General features: G+C 38.1%; 1 protein-coding gene across 1 annotated transcript in view; it reads right to left on the bottom strand.

Moving 5' to 3' along the window:
• LOC134528629 (cell adhesion molecule DSCAM) overlaps positions 1 to 23,439 on the bottom strand; it is a 400,574-nt gene that overhangs the window by 17,200 nt on the left and 359,935 nt on the right. The window contains exon 5 of the mRNA XM_063362381.1: positions 8,516 to 8,693. Within this exon, the coding sequence (XP_063218451.1) occupies positions 8,516 to 8,693 (178 nt within the window). The remainder of the gene's footprint in view (positions 1 to 8,515; positions 8,694 to 23,439) is intronic.

Raw genomic sequence — 23,439 nt, 5'->3', positions numbered from 1 at the left:
AGAGTTCCTCTCGCCGCGCCAACTGCGGGAACTGCCTTGTTAGCATAATTCTGCTAAACAGCGGCGTCGGCCGTCTCCCCGTGAGCTATGCGGATTGACGCCGTGTGCGCGCACGGGGGTCAGCGGCGAATGTCAAATATTTTTGGACATTCGCGAAATAGAATACTCAGTTTTTTTCAAACCCATGGGTCGGTAAGACTTGTTGGCGCGACTGACGCTCGCCCTTACTACCGATGAAGCCACCGCACATTCGAAATAATGTGTAGGTAGAGACTGGTAAATTTTTAAGAGAAGAATATGTCTCTGTTTGTTTTAATTATATATATTTTTTTCTGATCTAAAGCTCCATCACCTAAAGTTAAAGTAAAGGCTGACAAAATAGAGACCGGAAAAATTCGCGGGTCTCAATGACCTCCAGGATAGACTCCACTATCCTCTACACACTCGGGAAAACGTCAACTGTTCATTGGCTGTTGACTTGTGAGTCGTCTCGACTGGGCAGCCTGTGATTAGACACTTCTATGAGTGAGGGTCTCTAATTGGCCCTAATAACTCCAGATTAACAGTGAACCAATGTCAGAAGCAGCACTAAGGTATAATTATTTGAATTGTAGCATTTCACGAATTTAATCCGCGAATTTTTCAGGTCTCTAATAATTGCAAAGGTTACCTTAGTAAAAAAATTATTATTATTTTTTAAGAAAGTAGTAAAAAAAATTTCTAATAAAAATGCCAATTTTTTTTTGTTTTCTATAATATTATTTTAACTTTAAAAAATTGATTTTTTTAATATTCACATTTGCAAAAAAAATATTGCCATGAATATTGCGAATGCGACTGTCAAGAAATATGCGAGTATTCCTGAATGCGAATTTGAATATTCGTTACACCTATGATGGTGACTCCCCACATGCTTATGTCTAGGAGGAAATATTTTGCGCGAAATAATCTGATCACTCAGTAGACTGCAATAAGGTATGCCTGCGCCAGCGGCTGTTCTCTAGTGATTGGCGGCCGTCTGCAAGAGAAGCCATTGCTAGAGACCAGAAAAATTCGCAAATTCATTTCGCGATAGGCTAAAATAAAAATAGTTATACCTCCGTGCTGCCTCTGCTATTGGCTCACAACTCACCTGGATGACTCTGGGCTAGAGACCTGCAAAATTCGCGGTTTCGATGGCCTTCATGATAGACTGCACATACCCCTGTACACTCGGGCAAATAACGCAAGTTCGTTGGCTGCCGACTTGTAAGTCACCTCAGCTGGTTTGTCTGTGATTCGATCCTTCTTTGGTTGAGGGTTTATAACTGGTTGAGATTCGTCCAGATGAACAGTAAGCCAATAGCAAAATTATCTAAAAGTGTTTGAATTCTAGCCTATCACCGAATGAATCCGCGAATTTTGCAGGTCTCTACTCTGGGCCAACGAGAAACACCCGGCCAAAGCTGTATAGAATCACAGGCTGCTACGTTGGGACTTCTCACAAGACAGCAACCAATGAGTGGGTGACATTTGACCGAGTGTACGTAGAACTATGGAGTTCATCCTACAGGTCATTGAACCCGAGACTTTTTCCGGTCCCTAGCCATCGCTTTGTTTAGCAGGGCCGTTTAGGACGCGTTAGCTCTCGCAAAAAAAATAATAATAAATAATTGCTGTGATTTTGAAGGGCGACAGTAGGGCGCGCACCGGAAAGGAACTCAACCAATCATGAAACACAGATGATTCTGCAGTGCCTTAACACACAGCTAGTCTCGAAACCTTGTGGAAAAAAAAAAGAATGCTTATGGATAGCGAACAAGATGGACCACTATACAGTCATGGGTAGAGACCGGAAAAATTCGCGAATTCATCTCGCGATAGGCTAAAATACAAATAGTTATACCTCAGTGCTGCCTCTGCTATTGGCTCACAACTCACCTGGATGACTCTGGGCCAATGAGAAACACCCAACCGAAACTTTATCGAATCACAGGTTGCTACGTTGGGACGTCTCACAAGACAGCAGCCAATGAGTGGGTGACATTTGACCGAGAGTACGTAGAACTATGGAGTTCATCCTACAGGTCATTGAACCCGCGAATTTTTTTTTTCCGGTCCCTAGTTATGGGACATTCGTGTTTATAACGAAAACAGCTGTGTTTAAACTTTTATACATTTAAACTTAACTGGTTTGCGGCGATATGGACCATCACAGAGGCAACTTAACAAAATTTTGTCTGCAAGAGAAGGTGGAATAATGAGGGAAAAAAAGAAAAAGAAACGTTAAACGCAACCTCGGGTATGACGAGAGAGCCAGATTTCCGAGCTGCGCGGACGTAATTTTTTTCTTCCGCCCGAGGCAGAGAGAGAGAGAGACAGAGAGAGAGACAGAGAGAGAGAGAGAGAGAGAGAGAGAGAGTGGCACAGTCGAGCGACATTTTCCTTCGTCTAGCGCAGCGCGGGGTAGTTGTGGCAGACGAGGCGAACAGCAGAAGCCAGAGTGTCGCTTGGCTGCGAGGAGGACTGTCTTCAAACATCCGCCCAAGTTACAAGCTCGCCACATGGAACAGCACGGACGCCTGGGGCATCCAATACCATACGAAATGCGTGTAGTAAAGTTAATTCTCTAAAAAATTTTTTTAAAGAAAATAAATAAATATTTAAATAATTTTTTTTAAATTTTGATTTTTATAACATTTTGGTATGATTTATTTCCCGTATAAATTACCTATGCTTTAGTCACACACATAATGAGATACATCTGAAGAAAATTTAATTAAAAAAAGGGTGGTTGTCTGTAAAGTCGGTTTACGGACGATAATTTTACGTGATAACGTCATAACTCATTAGAAAACATTGATTAAAAATTCAAAATTTTTAATTTTCAAATATTATTTAAATTTTTTTCAGATTTAATTTAAATAATTTGTTTAAATGTTATCACGAACAATTAGTCAAAAAGCCCGCCTTAACCTGTTTGATATTATAGAAGGTTTTTTTTCGCACGGTGGTTGGCTGGTTCTTGCACGCTCGGCTCAGGCGGAACATTGATTTATAAGACGTTATCACGTCAAAATATCAGTAAATATTTGTTGATAAGCACATAGGTATAGAGGAGAGGTGAGTCTTCGCTTTATGTATAACTTGCAGATAGAGATTCGATGCGATTCTGCAGGTAGTTCTAGCTAACTGAGGAACATAGGTAGTTTTTGTCCACGCTACCATTAATTATCTGCCGGGGTTAAATTATGTTCGCTCCACAAACCAAAATTACCTTCGTCCATTAGTGAAATGCAGCAAGAACGTTTGTGGTGATTTGTAGCCTTTTTTTAGAACCTCTCTTAGAGTGCTAGTGAGTAAAATTATTTTTGGTAACGAATTAAATGCTGTGTGCTCAATGCCTTGCATGGCGCTCTAGAACCTTTTAAACGACACGTGCAAGCGATATATGTACTGGAAAAGTAGGATAATTAGTTTTATTTGACCGCCACACGTATTTTGCGTGCTTCAATCTCATTAGGAAATGGTAAAATAATTTTTTTTGTAAATACTTAGGTTATTAAATACTAGGAAAGTAAGTTAATATAATTCACGAATAGTTTTACGTTATGCTGAAAAATACTCATATTGTTAACAGAACATTAGGTGCCATAGTGATATTATATCATATTTGGTTGCTACCACAAAACAGTAAAATCATGCCTGCAAATGAGAAAATCTCCTTTTCCCCCCTCAAAAATTTTACGTCAACTGTGGGTAAAAACTTTAAAGGATATTTTTAGTTAGAAGTACCTACTCCACAGATATATTTTTATCAGTTAAATTTAAGTTGCGTAAGAAAAGGCATACTTAAAAAAAGGCTTTAAAATTATCAAATAGTTAGCATCAGAATTCTTTTGTAAAAAAATTAAATCATTTAAATAAATATATATTTAATTGTTTCATTAACAAACTACGTAAGGGCTGCATATCGTCCTTAAAAAATATATATTGTTGACAATATTCTTCATTTATACACTTAAAAGTTTCAGACAGAGTAAATTTTACTACGGCAAAGTAATACAGTTATAACATTAAGAAAAAAAAAACATTTTTTCGGTTGAAATGCAGAAGAAAGACCCTGGTAGGTTTTTAAAACGAGCCTCCAGTTTTTGAAGAATAGATATTTGCCAATTTAAGTATTTGCTTATCAAAATTTAGTTTTTTTTGCATGCAGTATGATATAATAAATAATACTTACGTACCTATTTCATTATTTTAAGTTTTATATGTTGTAAAATATTAATCTGACTTCGGTTTGTACATGATCAATAAATGTAAACGATTAAAAGTAAATAATTAAATAAAATTAATTTTTTAAGTAACTAATAAAATTTCTACCAAGGCTTAATAAGGCGTTATTGTCATAAAAATCTGGACATACACTCATTTACAAATACACCTTGAATATTTTATTCAATTCAAAATAAAAATTAAATTTTTATATACTAATAGCCGTAGTTACCCTCGCTTTGCTCAGACAAAGCCAGCCTGCCCCTATCAAACCGGTACAGGAAATCCTTTCGAAGGTCTAGAAACTTCTGGGATATTCGAGAACATTCTAGAACAGCCTGGAACATTCAAGAACATTCTGGAAAATTTCAGAACATTATAGATCATTCACGTACGTTTTAGAACATTATATAAGCTTTTAGAAGCTTAAATAACATTATGGATCATTCTAAAACATTCTCGAAAATTTTAGAACATTCTGAAATCTTCCAGAACATTCATGAACATTCTGGCCACTGTCGGCCACTTCGGCACTCGATTTGCAGCTTCTTTACCGATTTCTCATAAGTCCATTGGTACGAAGCCCCCACATCTTCAACCCAATCCATGCAGTTACAAACCGAAACCCCCATGGGGCTGCAGGCACGAACAAACCACGCTTACATTTATTATATATATAGTAACGGTTATAACTAAACAAATAAAAATAAATATTTCAATTATATGGATATAGCAAAAATACTTTATAATTGTTTACGGCTTATCTGTAGCTCAAACTGCTGCCTGAACATTGAAAAAAAAACATTTTTATATTTATTGTAAAAAAAATAAAGGCTCACATATAAATATTTAATTTTCAGATATTTTTTTAGTGTGTAAAAAATATGGGCAAAAAATTGAAGAGTAATAAATGAAATAATTATTTCGCGGTATATTCCAGGAAACTCGCAGAATGTGTCTCCTGAGCCGAGCTGTTCCCCCCCTCCCTTCCCCCCTCTTCAAGGAGCTTCCAGGAAGCCGCCAGGCGGCAGGCGGTAAATAAGCTAACAAAACAGTCTGTCGCTCGAAACTCGCGAGTTCCCGAGCCTGGGTCGAAACCGCTCGCTCGCGGGAGAGAGGCGTTCGTTACGGCGAGACCCACCCCTCCCCCCTTCACAAACTCTTCCCCTTCCCTTCCCGGGCGCGCATACAAATTTCCGAGCACTCGTGTTTTTTTTTCTCCTTTTCCATCTCTGCCCTCGGCGAAACCTGCTAGAGAGAGAGAGAGAGAGAGAGAGAGAGAGAGAGAGAGAGAGAGTGTGTAGAGACCAAGATTCGAGAACACTCTCTTTTCCCTTTCCCCCCCTTTAAACAGCGCGTTGGCTAAGAAATAAGTCCTAAATCGTGCCCGCAACTTCAAGTTCAGAAGTCAGATTAAGTTAGCGGGTAGAAGACGAAAAAAAGAAGTGTGTTGTGGGTGAATTTGGGGGTGGGGGGGATTTAAGGGATAAAAATAGGCGACTGATGGAGTCGGGGGGAGGGCTTGCTGCTTTCAACGGAAACCGCGCGCATGAACTTCAACTTGTGAGAAGAACAAACCCCTTTCCCCTTTTCCTTCCGCTAGTCGCTTATAGGAATTTCTCCCCCGCAGCCATCGTTCAAGAGCGGCTGCAGGCAGCACGCCCCATCAGAAGGCGAACCCCAGCGACAACTCGCTGGAGAGCGAGTGAAAGAGAAAGAGACTGAGAAACAGAGAGAGAGAGAGAGAGAGAGAGAGAGAGAGAGTTTAATAATTGGATCGCCCCGCAAAGTGCTGGCTGCTAGTTGAACGTCTTCTCCCCCTCCCCCCATTTTCACCGGGTCGCGGTAAGTTTACGTAAAATCCCCTTCTCGAAAATACGTCGGTCCTGTTGTTGAAAGACTGACGTAAGGAGAGTGATGTTCTTCAGTTAAACTGGTGATGGGTTGAAGGCTCGCACATCCTTTGTGCTGTTAATTGAAGGTATCTAGGATGACGGAAGGTGGTTCTGAACCATATCCAGCCATCGCCGTGTTGTGACTAGACAAAGACTGGGTGAGATGATTCCGCAATGGACTTTCTCTGCCATCTGCAGTCTAGGGGGGGGGGGAGGAACAACCAAACACCTAGTCCTAACACCTAGGCCCGCAGAAATTTACATTGGGTTAAGGGGTGATTGAGGGGGGGGGGGATAGACGAGTCATCTATGGATAGGGTACATATATGTTGTATACTGCCATTATTTTGGTCTACATCCATGCAGTAAGCAGAAAACTTTAAAATGGACAGAAATTGTCCATAAAACCTATTTCTGACGTTAACGTTCATGAAACCCGTTTCACAGTCAGGATCTTGCGAACTCAAGTGGGCTACCTCAGGAAGGGGCTGCTTATTTCCTTGGGGGGGGGGGGGGGGGGCACGGGTCTCCCTGGGATCTATGCCCATTTACACAAGTGGAAAACTTCCAACCCGGTCAGAACTCCCAACCTCTGAGGCGACCACGTTTACAGTAACTGCTGCAAATTTAAATTTTAGCAAAGTTTAGAGTTGTACTTAACGTAAGGTTTCTCAGGTTATATTTAATATATTTATTTCTCAGTTATTAAAACATTTATACGTGTTTACATTTGTCAAAATACCGCATGTGATTTTGAAGTGACTAGATGCACTCACGTACAAGCTTGCTTTCGTGAGTGCTGAATTTCCTGGTTAATTAAGTGAATATTGTCAAAAGAGTGTACAAAAAAAAAAAGGGGGAAATAAATTATTAAATTATAAAAAAATTTCAAAGCAGTCATGAGGCCTGCCGACAGAACTGAAAACTACAAATAAACAGTTGTTATTTTTGGATATCCAAATTAATTGTTTGATCTTAAATCAAAACTTGTAAATCAAAGTAACTATTAGTAATATTAATGATAGAATTAAGAAAATACATATATAATTTGAAATAAGAAAAACTAATTTTGTAAAATATAATTGTGTAACATAAGAAAATATTTTTTGATAAAAATCAGAGAGACTTTTTCGCAATTTTTACGAAAATACATTATCACACAACAAATTTGTTTTATCACGTTAGTAAAATAACTCATAAATAATTACTATCAAATACGCATTGCATAGTAATTGTAGGTATTAAGAAAATAAAAAATGATGTTCTTAATTTTTAGGTTATATTGCTACAAAGACTCCGTTTTCTTCGTTATTAAAACTATAGCTAAATCTACATGAGAATATTAATATATTTATACTCACTTTTTACTGCACAGTAATCGTATACTTTAGATTTAAAATAAAAATTGAACAAAAACACAATTTGAACACTAATAGGAACATATATAGTGATATCGGTAACACGTCACATGACCATGTCGATGACAACTTACATGAATTTACTCCCTATCCAAACCTTCCCATAGAACTTTTCACTTCAAAAAATTCAATTCAGCTCAACCACGCGCTTTGTCCCCACGAGACAGCTAATCCGACTCCACAACTACCAGGCTTCAGGTTCGGGTGGCTATAGAATGAAATGTTTCGGTGTGAATAAGCCACAGGAGCGCAAGCGGTCTACGTCACCGCTGGCTCCGCGCTGAGAACTGAGAGCTGAAGTCCACGGGAAGCATTCATTTCACAGACGAGAAAGCCACACCCGAAGTTCCCCGAAATTCATGCTCGCTTTTTTTTCTCCGTACCACAACAGGTGTATTTATTTGGGATGTAGCTTACTCATACGTCATACGCCGTTCTAACTTATTGTATAAACCGGTGTGACATTAAATTTTGCGGTCGATTAGGATAGGTTAGCTACATTTTTGATGGTTGGTTATATTAGGTAAGTATAGCTACATTTAAAATACTGTAAAATCATTTTATGGTTGCTTAGCAAATAACTTTTTAATATGTAGCTATCCAGCGCTAGGAAATCGTTTACATGATTTCACAGTATCTGTAATGTAGCTATCCTAGCCAAATCAACCGTCCACAATGTTTTAAAGTATTTATAATGTAGCTAACCTAACCTGATTGATCATTAGTTATCATGAGTTGTCCAAAATAAATTCACGGACACACGACATACGAAAAATATGGCGGCGTACAAATAAATACCATTGCCTTGTTTATGGTCTTTCCTTTCATCTACACCGCCATATTTATTTACAGTGAACCAAAAAAAAAAAAAAAAAACCGAAGATGCACGATCGGGCGTTTGGCTGTCTCGTCTGTGAGAGGAGGCTTGCCGAAGTCCACGGCACGCACCTGATGCCGCCGCGCGACGTGTCGTAGTTGAGCATGCGCGCGCCGTGCCGCCACGTGACGTAGGAGCTGGGGTGCGGCACCTGGCTCACCACGCAGCGCAGCTCGATGGTGCTGCCCGCCTTGTAGTGCTTCTCCGGCACCGGGTCGCCGCGCTCGTCCACCACCTCCACGCGCGGCACTGCAACACGCGCGGCGGTCAGGCCGCACTGTGGTCCCGATCTCCCGTGGTCCCGACATTCCGGGCTCAGACACTGTGGTCCCGATCTCCCGCGACACACACACTCGTGGTCCCAATATCCCGGGCACAAACACACTCGTGGTCCCGATATCCCGGACACAAACACTGTGGTCCCGACATCCCGGACACACACGCACACTCGTGGTCCCAACATTCCGGGAACAAACACTGTGGTCCCAATATCCTGGGCACATAGGTACATATGGTCCCATCTCGGCCCAAGCTGTTATGGAAATTGTATTAAAAATTTTAATTCATCAATTAACATTAAATTCTGCGATTACAATACTTTTCTCCAAAATTCCTTTCAAATTATGTTTTCGAAAATGGCTTGAATATATCTAAATAGCTTTGTTTGCACAAACTGAAAAAAATAATCACTTAAAAAATTTATAAAACAAAATTTTTTAACTAACATTATTTTCTTTAAGGATAACAATATATAAATATCTACTACAAAACTTGCATTTCTGAAACTAAGTATTTTATTTTAGCTTTATATAAACTATTGACAACTTTGTCAGTACAGCATAAAATCAAACTAAGTTATTATTAACTAATGCAACTTAATACATTTAACTAAATTTGCCCAGGTTTTGGCTACCACATTAAATATAAATTTAGAGCAAGGAAAATCTTGCAAACTTATAACTAGAGACCATGAAAAATTGAGAGTTCATTTCGCGATAGACTGACATCCAAAAATGTATAACTTCGTACAGCTTCTGCGATTGACCCACATTTTATCTGGGGAACTTCAGGCCAATGGAAAAACCTAAACCAAGAAAGTGCCAAATTATGGACAAATTGGTTGAGACGTTTTAAGAATCAGCAGCCAATGAACAGGTGTCATTTCCCCGAGTTTGTTAAGTACTGTGGAGTCTATCCTAGAGGTCAATGAACCCGCGAATTTTTCCGGTCCCTACTTATAACAAATGTCTCGAGATAATAGCAATACCTAACGGAACACGTTTCTTGGTTGTTCTGTCTCACTGAAGTTTTCTAAAGGTGATTTGTGTACGGAGCTGAGGATAGGGCGAATTTCCACTCCACTACTTATATATATTATTGTTAAGAAAAGTTTGAAATAAACTTTAATTTATTGCTTAATTATGTGGCTGCGCAGCCGCGTTGCTATTCGATCTCTGCCGGGGAAGTTCCGTCCAATAGGAGCCGGCCTCGCCGCATCTGCCGCCCGAGTCGCAGTTGGCACTTGTAAGGGAACTTCTTGTTTACAACTCCCTGAGCGCCGCGGCTTTTTGGCACTTCTCGAAAAAAAGAAGAAAAAAAGTTGGTAGGAAATTTCCACCCCCCCCCCCCCCTTTTGCACCTACGTCCGCCCACTTTTATTTACGTTTCTTCGTAATCGCATTTGAAGTTCGGAATAAATTTTCGAGTTTCCAAAATTTTGCCCAGGTCCAGGAACTTTTCATCCGTGTCTCTATCAGAGTTATTATTATCATCATCTAATTTGCGAACGTTTTAAGGAAGGGCCAGGGTTTCTAGCAGTTCGAGCTAACAAAGTTCCTGTACAATTTTTGCACATTCCTATTAACTTCCCGTGCAATAAACAAAAATTTTAACAAATAAAACAAACACCGACTTCAAAACAAAACTATTCCAAAACAAATTAATATGCACTAAAAAGTAAAGAAATAATTGCGTATTCTTCTACAACTTAATAATCAACTTACCTTTTCTACTCATCAATCTGTAGGTACGATCTATGTGTTTACCACGCAAGAAGGTAGGTAGGTAGGTACCTACCCACTTGAAATCTAACTCTTGAAATCTAACTCAACACATACCTATGAATAACAAACAATGATCAAAATATTTTTTAGAGTTCTCCTAAGTAAAATTAAAAGAAAAATATTAGGCTACTTAAAAGTCAATCAAATTATTACGATAACATAATGTAGATACAATTATTGTTATTTTTGGAGTAGGTGTTTTCAAACTATTAATTTTGGATTTTTATTTAAGGTTATATAGGCTTGTCTAAAAAATGTTGCTTCTTGACGGTAAATAATTATTTATAATGCCAGTTTCATTAATTTTCTTCAGTTATGATTATAATAATTGGAAACACCTTGGAGGACTGTTTTATTTTTGCTGTAAGAGAAGTTTCTGAAGTGATAAAATTTAAAGTAAGGTACGCGCTTCTATAATTAAAAAACAGCGTACTTTCTTAAGTGTTCTAGAAATACATTAAGATTTTGCTTCACATGGTTATGAACAGAAGTTCGGAGTTTATAACCAGGAGCAGGGATTTTTCGCTAAAAAAAACCCTCGTTAAACTGCAATGTGGTTTGCCCGTGTCAGCTGTTTCCTCCTTGTGATTGGCAGATGACTGCGAGAGAAGCCATTGCCCTATTTGACTGGGCCATTCAAGGACGCGTCTGCTTCCGTACTGAATTATTGTGGTTGGTGTGTCGAGATTAGATATGTACCTGAAATAAACTCGACCAATCACGAAACATAGACGATACTACAGTGTGCTAACTCTCAATTAGTCTCGTAACCTTTTCGGGAAATAAAACATGACGAGGTATGCGACTAACTTCACACAACCTTGTCAGTCAACTGGCGCCTAATATCTGATACTAAAATGTGTGCTGTAAGAGCTGATTGTAAGAGGCCGCGGCGAAAAAAAAAAAACTGACATAATAGGATCCTCAAGCATAAGATATCAGTAGAGACTGGAAAAATTCGCGAATTCATTTCACGATAGGCTACAATACAAATAGTTATACCTCAGTGCTGCCTCTGCTATTGGCTCACAACTCACCTGAATGACTCTGGGCCAATGAGAAAAACTCAACCAAAGCTGTATAGAATCACAGGCTGCTACGTTGGGACGTCTCACAAGACAGCAGCCAATAAGTGGGTGACATTTGACCGAGTGTACGTAGAACTATGGAGTTAATTCTACAAGTCATTGAACCCGCGAATTTTTCCGGTCCCTAGATACCTATCAGATAAAACCGCAAAGTTTTTAAAATTTTGGAAAGTAACTTTTTGAAACTGATGAAAGTAGTCTTGGTCCTAAGCCCTCAAAGCCAGCTTCATTTTTGATTCCACGTACGCAAATATCCTTGGCCAAGGCTGAAGAAGTTTCTCCTTGGGTAAAGGCGCGCGGATCCACGGCACAGGGAGGTTACAAAGCTTCTCCGCGCAGACGTCGCTACAATGCCCTCCTCCTGCGACGGCCATAACAACCCGAACTGATGGCACACTTGTTGCTCGCCGCACGCAACCATAGACACGTCAGTCACAGTGACGTCAACTCCTGCCCATTCCACCCCCATCCAACCACGTCTTCATCCTCAGGTCTCAGTGACGTCATCTTGTGCTGACCACCTAGTCTGAGAGGGAGGATCTCTGTACCCAGAACCATGTGCATGTACATCCATGTCCCAGTTTCAATGGTACAACAGTTTAATTTAGACTATTTACAACAAATCATACGTCAAATTGAAGGTAATCTAACATAGTTGTTCTTTAAAATGTTCAATACGTGCACCTTTATTTATACGGCACACATCCAAGCCTTAAGTCCAATTCTTCCCACACTTTGGTTAACAAGCCCGGAGTAATGGATTCTGTGTATCAACTCTGGCAAATCGTTTGGTAGCGGTGAAACGAATATACGTTCTTTAATGAACTCCCAAAGGGGAAGAAAAATTTTTCGCTTGGCGTTATGTTAGGTGAATGTGAAGGCCAGAGATAAATAGCTCTGTCGTCTCGAACTTTACGACCAATCCAACGGTCAGGGACTTCGACGTTCGATTGGGAGTGGCTCCATCCTGTTGCCAAATAAAGTTTACAGGTTCACCCTCTAATAATCGCCATTTTGCGTAGGTGGCGCTGCAAGCGAGGAAATAACAAAGCAGTACACTCGCGCAAGCGCTCATCTGAAACTGTTTAAGTCACTCTTTAATTGTTATGACTTTGAACCAAAACTCTACAAACGCTTACAGTTGATACTATTAGATTTTATAACTGGGATATTGTTTTATGGAACTACTGTATTTTTCGCGAAAAGATATACAGACCATCTATGTGATAAAACTTTGAAGCATTGCCTGGCTTTTCTTGGTTAGCTATGTTTATTTCAGGCACACGTCTACTGTCAGCACACAAAACATAGCCTTCCATTATGGCCCTGTCACTCTGTTAAATTTTCATTTCCAACACCTTCAACTATGCTGTGTCAAATGCAGTTGGAGGGTGATGACTTCACCGGAAAACGTATCTAACGCAGTCATGTTTATTGGACAAGTTGGATGAATTGAGTTTTCATAAAATATTCTGGATAAAAAAATAGGTTCTAAAATATGCTGGAAGTTGGATGCAATCGGCCAATCAAAATCGTGCCTAGCGAAAGCGGTAATTACATCCGTTTCCATCACTATGAGACTTTAAAATGGTGAAAAACACATGAGTGACGAAAGAGGTATTAAAAGTGAAATAACTAAAATAATGACTACATCAATGTCGTAGCGAAAACATTTTATGCGTAAAAATGAAATTATGTTCCTATAATTGGACGGTCTCCGGGTAAAAGGTAACAAGTCAAGAATTCACTTTTTGCAGGAGAAACAAAAAAACTCTTAGATAAATATTGAATTTAAAAACTAAAATTTTTCTTGCATTATTCTTTTATTTACCAACATATTTACCAACATAGTTGCTAATGATTAAAAATGCATTTCATATTCTAAGTATACTTAAAAGTTTAAGTGACTTGTTGACTAAAAATCACCAAAATGTGACTTGTTACCTTTTACCGAGAGACCATCCAATTATAAACATCACTGCACATTTATTTCATTGTGTAACCATTGAAGTGTTTTCAGAATTTTCCCTTTTCTTCTGTTATTTTTCAGACAGCTCCAAGGATGAGCGACCAAAATTTCAAAAGGGTGTACCACCGTTGGGTGATCAAAAATTCTATAAGTATTTTCAGAATTACTCTATGGAGTATATTTCCTAAAATGCCAATATCTATAATGTAAAATGTGGTCTAGTTGGGCGCCGTGAAAACTCTATAAAGTACTAGTGCTGTGATTGTGTATGTAGCACAACTACTAACCTCTACAGAATATTAACTAAAATATGTCTTGTTATGTTGATAGTGAAAATAAATTATTCTCAAGTTGTATGTACTGGTGTAGTTTGACTCAGTGTGAATACCAAACAATAAAATGTCGTATAATTCCTTAGCAGTATGTCTCCTTCTCTTTGGTGTAAGTATTCTGACCTTAAAATCAACAAATATAAGTAGTGTGTTTAAAAGCATTAACTTCTCTATGACTGCTGATCTCAGTGTAATAAAAACTAATTATTCTTTCAAGACAATCCAAGCTAAATATTTCTGTCTATCTGGTTTAACATACACATGATCTGTAAGTATGGTTATCAATCGGAAAAATAAAATATAATGAAAATTTAACTTTTTACTAGGGTCAAAATCATGGTTGTATGGGTGACAATACTCTTTTGCAACATATCCAACTGTAACATGAAAAGTGACAGAGTCAATGATTAGCAAGCAACATACAAATACCTTTGAGACAATTATTCATGTTTAAATAGGTTTTTCATTAAACAAAATTTCAATATCCGTTATACTTAAATGTCTTTCAGAACTAATTACGTTTTACGTAATTGTATCACTGAATAATAGTTTGGTTATCAGTCAATATTTTAAATATTATTGAAACACATTTTAACTGGCAAATTAGTCTTTTCTTTGTTTTTACTAGCTCAGTCTCTTTCGGTAGATCAAACTGTCTCAAGACTTCTGGACCTGGGGCTATTCTTTAAACATTCAAGACAATTAATGACTTTAACAGATTTTAACTTTGATATCGTACATATTACTGATCAATGTCAGTTAACCAGGTCCAGTATGTACAAGCTACAAGTCTTTACGTAGTTAAGTAGTATTAAATTGTTTTAGCGAGTTTCAAATTAGGTCTTGATCGTAAACATCATAGTTTAAGATATCTTGCCATTAAAATAGGACAGGTAACTTCTCGCTGTTCTTGTTAATTCGGGGATGGGGCAAACAAACCTCGTCGCGTCGTTACAAGACCAAGAGGCTGTGGAAAACCTCTCCGAACCCCTGTCTCTCCTCCGATGTTGCTGGTTAGATCTCACTCTCCTCCGATGTCGCTGGTTGGGTCTCCGTCTCGATGCACCTCCTCTCGTGCTGCTGGTACTCCAGCAGGACTGGCGTCGGTCACCTGGAGTCGTCTAGAAGGATGATGTCCTCCGGTACACCGTCTACGATGCCGTCTACCGCTGTCGAACTCCTTCCATCTCGAAGATTGATAGTCCTTTTCTTCTTTTCTTCTTAATTCGTCGTTGATCCAGTTATATTTATGCTGTTAGTCAAAACTTATCGTCGTCGTAGATTCTTTAGTAGAGCTTCGAACATCGGTAACTACCTCTTCTTCATTGTGTAGTTCCGGTATTTATTATAAAATCATCAATTTCACGTAGATTCTAGCTATTCAGTCGTCGTACCAATGTTTTACGTGATATTCTTACATTCATTTATGACTAAATCACGGAGCTCTTTCTCTCTAATCCTTCTCCCATGATAGTAGAACAGAAACTCAAGTTCCAATTTGTTTCAAACAGTCAAAGCTTTCTCTATTGAACACTCTCCGAAATCACACTGGAAATACTAAATTCTTTAAATAAAATATATGCGCAGTCGAGCGTCCAATCACATATACTCTTTCCTCAGTAATGACCCAAAAACAATATTAAAAGGTGTAAGCTCATTTCCTATTCGTCGCCGTTTAACAAATGTTTGCAAAGACATTTCATAAAATTATTACTTAGATAAAACATGAAAATACTTAAAGAGTAAAACCAAATTGACCTGACCATAGAGATACAATACTGGTAAATATAATTCATAACAGGACTAAGACAAAGTCATAGAGGTAAGAAGTAAAATAATAAACATAAAATTCATTTCTATTGAGGGCTTCTCAAATACCTCTATAGAATAGTCCCCTTCAGAAATGTGACTAACGAACTATACTATGATATAGGTCTTAGGACCATTTCTCATCATACAAACATCTCATCTATATTCTAATTATTTGCAGAAAATTTACATTTCATATTATTGACCTTATTTACATACTTACTTGCAAACATAGAGTATTGTCACCGATATATGTCTTCAAACGGACATATGTGTAACAGTGTATACTATTCTACAGGAGTGTAATATTTCCTCAACTGCGTTATATTATAGTGTCCTATTACTTGTTTCGTGTTAATGTCAGACAGTTCGTAACAGTTACTTCTAATAATCTTTGTGATCATATATGGTCCATCGAAGAGTATAAATAGCTTCTTAGTGACGTACTTCCAAAATTGGCTTACTGGATTCATTCTCTTGAGTACTAAATCTCCACAGTTAAAACTCATCTTGCTGGAATCTTTCTGGTATTTTCTCCGAAGATCCGCCGTGGATGTCAACTTGGCTGCGACCAACTCTTCAGTTTCCTTCTGTATCTCGACTAATTCTTTATCTTCTGCGGCCAGAGCTTCATCGTGATGTCTCGGTAGTAACGATGACGGTATTATCAATGATCTTTTTCCTGTTAACGCTTCATATGGAGTAACCATGGTAGAACTGTGTACAGTATTATTCAAAATGCATTTTTCCGAAACTTCCCAATTTTCAGTAGTTTTCGTATTTTCTGTGTCATCCATAGCAGTTACCATCCAACTTGCAAAATTCAAAATTATTTTATGGCTAGTTAGAAAGTCTACCCCGAAAATTACTGGTTTAGCCAATCCTTTTACGATTAATACATTAATGTACTTGGTGCTACCTAAACCTTCTACTTCCAATAAGGTCTGACGATTAATGATGGGACTAGCCCTTGATGTAACCCCTAGAATCTTTAAACTTGGTACTGGCATTCTCGGTAATGATATTCCGGTGCTCTCTATCATGGCTACGCAGTCTTCGCTGATGCAGGATATCTCTGCGCCGCTGTCTAATAGTACAGGCACTTTAACTCCGTTTAAAGTTAACGATATCTCCGGGCATAGCGCTTGTTTCGCTTGAACTTCGGTTTCTGTGGGCTCGCTGAGTAAAAATTCACGCTCGTTTTCTTTGAACATAATGGTGTGTATGCTTCGACAATTATTCTTGTCATTTGCGTCGGGATCCAATTTTATACTAGCCCCGTCTAACTTACAATTAGGGACTGACGTGCGGAGCGGGTTTTCGCCATCCCTAATTAGTTTACCGCACTGTCCTTAAATCCTCTAATTTGCTCTTGTGACAAATTAGCAAATCCATTATTTGCATTCGGTGAAATCAAAAATGTGTTATTACCTCCTTGGTTTGTATCTGAGCTTCTGCTAGATTGCATGCGCGGCCATTCCGTGTTGCTTTGCTCGTGACTTGGCGCTATAGAATATGAATTTCTTTCTCCTTGTCGCGCGTCGTGAATGGTGGTGCTAAAGCTGTTCCCTTTTTCAGACGGTACAAACGTTTGTGCATTTATGCTGTACTGACCTCCGGAATGATTATTGTAATTTGCCGATCGTTCTTTCGTTGTTCGATTTTCGCCTGAATTCTCTCTGAAATTAACTGTCCCCTCCTGACGTTTATTCTCCCACTGTGATTCATTTTCGCGTCTGTCTTGTCGCTTCTCGTTTCTACGACGATAGTACTGTGGTTTATAAAATCCGTTACCATATCGCTGACCTCGATATCTATTGTGATACCAATTACTTCCGCAGTTTTCAACGTTCAGTGTGTGAATTTGAGGTTGTTTGTGTCCGCTGTTCTGCCCTTCATTTCGATTGCGCCAGTTATTGTATAACGGTGTCTGTTGGTTCGTGTTCTTGCGCTCGTTAGTTTCTTTGTGCGTTACCGTTTTATCGAGCTTAACGAGTCGTTCATACGTTAACAGTTGTTCCTTGAAATCTACAATATTACTGTATTGCCGTCCACTAAGTTGTAATTGATAATTGAGTGGTAATTGCGAAATTATCATGGCAATAAACTCTTCGTCTTCCATACGGCAATCAAGATAACGAGTTCTCTCGTACATATCGCTGATATGCGCCTCTAAATTTTGAAATTTACGATTTTCGAATTTTTCAGAATGCAACTGTATTCGCAAATTGCTTTGGATACGAGTATTCCAAAATTGGGATATGAAAGCTTTCTGAAACGATTCGTATGCGTGTACCGAATCTTTCGCCAACTCCCACCAATAATATGCCGTGTTTTTCAAGCAGTGGCTAACGCATTTCAATTTTTCTGCGTCTGTTAACTTAAATGTGTGGCAATATTCTCCAAACTGATTTAAGAATCTTCGAGGGTTTTCATTACTTTTCCCTGAATATGTTGGAACGTCATCCAACCATTTCTTAGAAGGGTGGTGTAGTGTAAGTACCGGATCTGCTGACATAATTGCAGTACTAATATTCGCGGGATTTCGCTCGGCTTCTATCGTTATCGATTTGTTTACCGGCGTGTCTTCCTTGTCGGTATTACATTCGCTAGTGTGGTGAGTCGTTAGTTGGGGCGAGAATGTTGCGATGTGTCTGGATTCTCTTTCTATTTCCCCTATTTTCGCCTCTACCATATCTAACCTTCCTGTTAGACGCTCGCTTAAGTGTACTACTTTATCGTCAGTGCGTTTACTGAATATTTCTACACCTTCAATACGAGTGTGTACACTGGAAAACTTCTGTTGCATCTCGTGCTGTGTTTCAGTTAAGTCATGCCTGATTTCTGCTGTTTCATCTGCAATCCTGCCTAAAGTGTTATTTAAGACTTGCACTAAATTGTCTAGTCTTTCGGCGTTTTCTCGCTCCTTTTGTTCCCTTTCTAACTTCTCCTCCTGTTCTATACGCTCCCGTTCTTGTTTCTCCCGTTCCCGTTCTAGTTTCTCCTCCTGTTCTTTACGCTCCCGTTCTTGTTTCTCCCGTTCCCGTTCTAGTTTCTCCTCCTGTTCTTTACGCTCCCGTTCTAATTTCTCCTTATTCATGAACTGGAACAGTGCATCTAGGGTAACAGTTGGTGTCGGCGGCGAATGACCCAACTCCATTTCCTGCTGTGACTCCATACCAGTAGTCTCGATGTGCTGTTCTGGTACTACTTCTCTAGGTTCTCGTTCAGGACTAGAGTCAGAAGTGTCATTGCTACCTCTCAAAAAATATGACTTCCTACCTGTGTCTGTCATCTTGACAAAACAAAATTACTGTCTGTATTTTTCAAAGTGTCTTGAGTTGTTCAAAAAAAGATCATAAAATAGTCCCTAACGTTGGCTTACACGTTGGGCGCCAAAAATTCTGAAGTGTTTTCAGAATTTTCCCTTTTCTTCTGTTATTTTTCAGACAGCTCCAAGGATGAGCGACCAAAATTTCAAAAGGGTGTACCACCGTTGGGTGATCAAAAATTCTATAAGTATTTTCAGAATTACTCTATGGAGTATATTTCCTAAAATGCCAATATCTATAATGTAAAATGTGGTCTAGTTGGGCGCCGTGAAAACTCTATAAAGTACTAGTGCTGTGATTGTGTATGTAGCACAACTACTAACCTCTACAGAATATTAACTAAAATATGTCTTGTTATGTTGATAGTGAAAATAAATTATTCTCAAGTTGTATGTACTAGTGTAGTTTGACTCAGTGTGAATACCAAACAATAAAATGTCGTATAATTCCTTAGCAGTATGTCTCCTTCTCTTTGGTGTAAGTATTCTGACCTTAAAATCAACAAATATAAGTAGTGTGTTTAAAAGCATTAACTTCTCTATGACTGCTGATCTCAGTGTAATAAAAACTAATTATTCTTTCAAGACAATCCAAGCTAAATATTTCTGTCTATCTGGTTTAACATACACATGATCTGTAAGTATGGTTATCAATCGGAAAAATAAAATATAATGAAAATTTAACTTTTTACTAGGGTCAAAATCATGGTTGTATGGGTGACAATACTCTTTTGCAACATATCCAACTGTAACATGAAAAGTGACAGAGTCAATGATTAGCAAGCAACATACAAATACCTTTGAGACAATTATTCATGTTTAAATAGGTTTTTCATTAAACAAAATTTCAATATCCGTTATACTTAAATGTCTTTCAGAACTAATTACGTTTTACGTAATTGTATCACTGAATAATAGTTTGGTTATCAGTCAATATTTTAAATATTATTGAAACACATTTTAACTGGCAAATTAGTCTTTTCTTTGTTTTTACTAGCTCAGTCTCTTTCGGTAGATCAAACTGTCTCAAGACTTCTGGACCTGGGGCTATTCTTTAAACATTCAAGACAATTAATGACTTTAACAGATTTTAACTTTGATATCGTACATATTACTGATCAATGTCAGTTAACCAGGTCCAGTATGTACAAGCTACAAGTCTTTACGTAGTTAAGTAGTATTAAATTGTTTTAGCGAGTTTCAAATTAGGTCTTGATCGTAAACATCATAGTTTAAGATATCTTGCCATTAAAATAGGACAGGTAACTTCTCGCTGTTCTTGTTAATTCGGGGATGGGGCAAACAAACCTCGTCGCGTCGTTACAAGACCAAGAGGCTGTGGAAAACCTCTCCGAACCCCTGTCTCTCCTCCGATGTTGCTGGTTAGATCTCACTCTCCTCCGATGTCGCTGGTTGGGTCTCCGTCTCGATGCACCTCCTCTCGTGCTGCTGGTACTCCAGCAGGACTGGCGTCGGTCACCTGGAGTCGTCTAGAAGGATGATGTCCTCCGGTACACCGTCTACGATGCCGTCTACCGCTGTCGAACTCCTTCCATCTCGAAGATTGATAGTCCTTTTCTTCTTTTCTTCTTAATTCGTCGTTGATCCAGTTATATTTATGCTGTTAGTCAAAACTTATCGTCGTCGTAGATTCTTTAGTAGAGCTTCGAACATCGGTAACTACCTCTTCTTCATTGTGTAGTTCCGGTATTTATTATAAAATCATCAATTTCACGTAGATTCTAGCTATTCAGTCGTCGTACCAATGTTTTACGTGATATTCTTACATTCATTTATGACTAAATCACGGAGCTCTTTCTCTCTAATCCTTCTCCCATGATAGTAGAACAGAAACTCAAGTTCCAATTTGTTTCAAACAGTCAAAGCTTTCTCTATTGAACACTCTCCGAAATCACACTGGAAATACTAAATTCTTTAAATAAAATATATGCGCAGTCGAGCGTCCAATCACATATACTCTTTCCTCAGTAATGACCCAAAAACAATATTAAAAGGTGTAAGCTCATTTCCTATTCGTCGCCGTTTAACAAATGTTTGCAAAGACATTTCATAAAATTATTACTTAGATAAAACATGAAAATACTTAAAGAGTAAAACCAAATTGACCTGACCATAGAGATACAATACTGGTAAATATAATTCATAACAGGACTAAGACAAAGTCATAGAGGTAAGAAGTAAAATAATAAACATAAAATTCATTTCTATTGAGGGCTTCTCAAATACCTCTATACCATTAAAAAAATAATTAAAAATTCACAAATATAACAAGTTCAAAAATTCTATTCAGATCTGTGATGCAATATTTAATATCAACATCGAGATTACGATTGAATAGTTTGAGATAGCTCGGACCAAAATTAAACTTTGATAGTGTGGCATGATATAAAACAGATCTGAGGTTATCTGTCCGATTTATTTGATGGGGAAAATTTGGAAGATGTTTTCCATCCTGTACTTCCCCTCCGACTCTATTGTCAAACATACTGGAGACAAATATTTGACAGTGTGACAGGGACTTTACTGAAGTAAAAGTGTCCTGAATGGCCCGGCCAAACAAGGAAATGGATTCTCTTGCAGACGGCCGCCAATCACAAGGGAGGAACAATCCCTAACGCGGGCATGCTCTGTTAAAAATTTTCACTTTCAATTTACAAAGAACGCTGCTTACAGACTATCCAAAGTTATTCGTAAAAGTAGGGTTATTTTCGAAAAATTTACGGACACTGAGCTCACTTACTTTTAAAATAGTTACAAAAGAATATTCTTCCTACATAAACAAACCATTCAAAAACATGTTATGTCTACAGAAAAAAAAAACAGCTTTATTTTGTTCACGTGTGTGTTTACCGTTGCTTAGAACACAACTCGGAGGACGAAATACGGCGAAGTTAATTCAAAGATTCAGTTATTTGAAATTACGACAAACTCTTCGATTATTTTATTCACATTATTCTTTGGTAAGTCCGCAAATTTACTATAATTTCTAACAGTTTACCTCATTGCAGTCTAATGAGCTACGGTATTTTTTTCCCTCAAAAAATATATGCCCCTATATACAACCATAATTTTTACTGATGTAGAATGCATTAGTGGTGATCGCTGAGGTAACTAATGAATAGAAACGGGTAGAATTAGCGGAATAATTTCGTGGTTGAGTAAAATTGAAACCATTTTGCCTCTTTTTTCCTATTGTTTCACAGTTTGTGGGAAGGAATCTATGCCGATCAGAAACCCTCAACCAAAGAAGTATCAGATCACAGATTTACAACTTAAGACGTTTCAAAAATCAGCATCCAATGAACAGATGATGTCTTCTCCAGTATGTATAGGATTGTGGAGTCTATCCTCAAGGTCAATGAAACAGCGAATTTTCCAGGTCTCTACTATTGAGGAAAGCGCGCAGATATTTGCTTCATACTGTACCAGGGTTACTTTATAAATCATACACCAGAACAAAAGAGTGTGACCTGTTAAAGTATTTTTACTTATAAAATATACTAATATGGTTTAACTTTAAGCAAACAATTTTTCAATTTTTGTAGGACTAAAATTTATTTAAAAGAATTATACTTACCTAACAGCAGTGCCACTGACTCTCAGGCACACACGTCAGATATCACATTTATGCATACAATAAAACACGCGTGAAACAAACGCATTAAAGTTTACGTCAAATATTGGACTCCACAAAATAATTAACACTCGCACCTATGTACAGTAATGAGCCAGTTCAAGGTTGTAAAACACTAAATATTTGAAATGCTAATATAAATTTCTAGATAAATATTTATGTTGAATACTTTACAAAAGGTTTTTCTTCTTATTAAACGAGCGATATTTATCGTAACTTACGCTGATATACACGATATTTCAATAGTCCCAGTTGCCGCAATGAATAAATAACACTCCGTAATCCTGTTACTGGACGTCTAAATCAATATACATATGTAAAATATCAAGTGTGTGATCGTAAGCACTCATTTTTCTCCACAACTACCCTCTTACCCCTCACAATTATATTGGTAGATGCTTGGTCTCCAGCTGATAATAAGATAATTTGATAGCAGTATCTGTGCGCGGGTGGGAGTGGGTGGTGAAAATCTCTTATTAACACATAACACATTTTGTTCTCATGATAAGCCCGAAAATGTTTTAGAATCACTCACTAACTGAGTTAGCAAATTGTACCGTTGGGTGGCAAAGATATATGAATATGACATAATGTTGTAGAAAGTTTAGGAATTTCAAGAAATCTTCCAAAATTTCTTAGAAGATGCGAACTACCAGAAGAAAATAAAAATTAAATTTAAACTATTTTGTCAGTCAAGAGTAGAGACCTGCAAAATTCGCGGGTTCAATGACCTCCAGGATAGACTCTA

The sequence above is a fragment of the Bacillus rossius genome, chromosome 1, assembly GCF_032445375.1.
Source record: "Bacillus rossius redtenbacheri isolate Brsri chromosome 1, Brsri_v3, whole genome shotgun sequence".
Lineage (NCBI taxonomy): Eukaryota > Metazoa > Arthropoda > Insecta > Phasmatodea > Bacillidae > Bacillus > Bacillus rossius.
Note: the sequence above shows the minus strand (reverse complement) of the source record. Positions and strands in the feature narration are given on the sequence as shown.